Below are 871 nucleotides of genomic sequence, written 5' to 3' on the forward strand. Positions count from 1 at the left end.
CGCCCACCTGCCCCGCCCACCCCGCTCACTTGAACCGCTCTGGAGTCAGGAAGTTGAGCAGGTGGAACAGCTCCTCCAGGTTGTTCTGAAGGGGGGTCCCCGTCAGCAGCAGCTTGTAGTCAATCTTGTAGCTGTTCAGGACCCTGAAGAACTGAGGGGAGAGGGGGGTCAGGGGCGCGGCGGCCGCCTGGCCAGCGTGTCTGGGGGGAGGTCGGCGCCGCTACCTTGGACTGGTTGTTCTTGAGCCGGTGGGCCTCGTCCACCACGAGGCAGGCCCACTCGATGGAGCCCAGGATGGCCTGGTCGATGGTGATGAGCTCGTAGGAGGTGAGCAGGACATGGAACTTGATCTGCACTTCTTTCTGGAGGGAAGAGCAGCATTTGGGCGCAAACGAGACAAGGTCTCCAGAGACAGAGGTGAGGAGGGGGAGCCGGAGCCCCCAGGGGGGCCCCGGGACCGAGCGGAAGACGCCGGCCACCAGGCCGAGGCCCAGAGCACCAACCGCACCGAGACCTGGTGCTGAGATAGGAACCAGCTCAATCACCCTCAGAACCGGCGGCGTGGGGGGCCTGGTCCTCGCTGGCCTCGTCTCGTCCCCACACGCCATTCAGCCGCGTTGTCACCGTCCCATTTGCAGCTCTGGGGTCCCAGGATGGACAGCGTTCCCCGTGGCCAACAAACGGCAGAGCCAGGACAGTGAGCGGGACCCGGCACTTGGGGCTCAATGCAGTGCAGCCGCCAATTTAAAACTCTTAATAACTTTATTGCTGAATTTGTTTCCTAAGACAAGGCCAGTGGGACGATGGAGCCCAAGCTCACGCGAGGTCCTAGAGCCCCAGACAGGTCTCAGCCCCCTGCTCCCTTCCCTGC

The 871-nt window shown here is 63.1% G+C and overlaps 1 protein-coding gene across 1 annotated transcript in view; it reads right to left on the reverse strand.

Annotated features, from left to right (window-relative positions):
* Positions 1 to 871, reverse strand: part of CHD5 (chromodomain helicase DNA binding protein 5) — a 73,477-nt gene that overhangs the window by 23,214 nt on the left and 49,392 nt on the right. Inside the window, 2 exon segments of the mRNA XM_014546193.1 lie at positions 30 to 151; positions 225 to 362. Of these exon segments, the coding sequence (XP_014401679.1) occupies positions 30 to 151; positions 225 to 362 (260 nt within the window).

This window comes from Myotis brandtii, unplaced genomic scaffold, assembly GCF_000412655.1.
Source record: "Myotis brandtii unplaced genomic scaffold, ASM41265v1 scaffold434, whole genome shotgun sequence".
Taxonomy (NCBI): domain Eukaryota; kingdom Metazoa; phylum Chordata; class Mammalia; order Chiroptera; family Vespertilionidae; genus Myotis; species Myotis brandtii.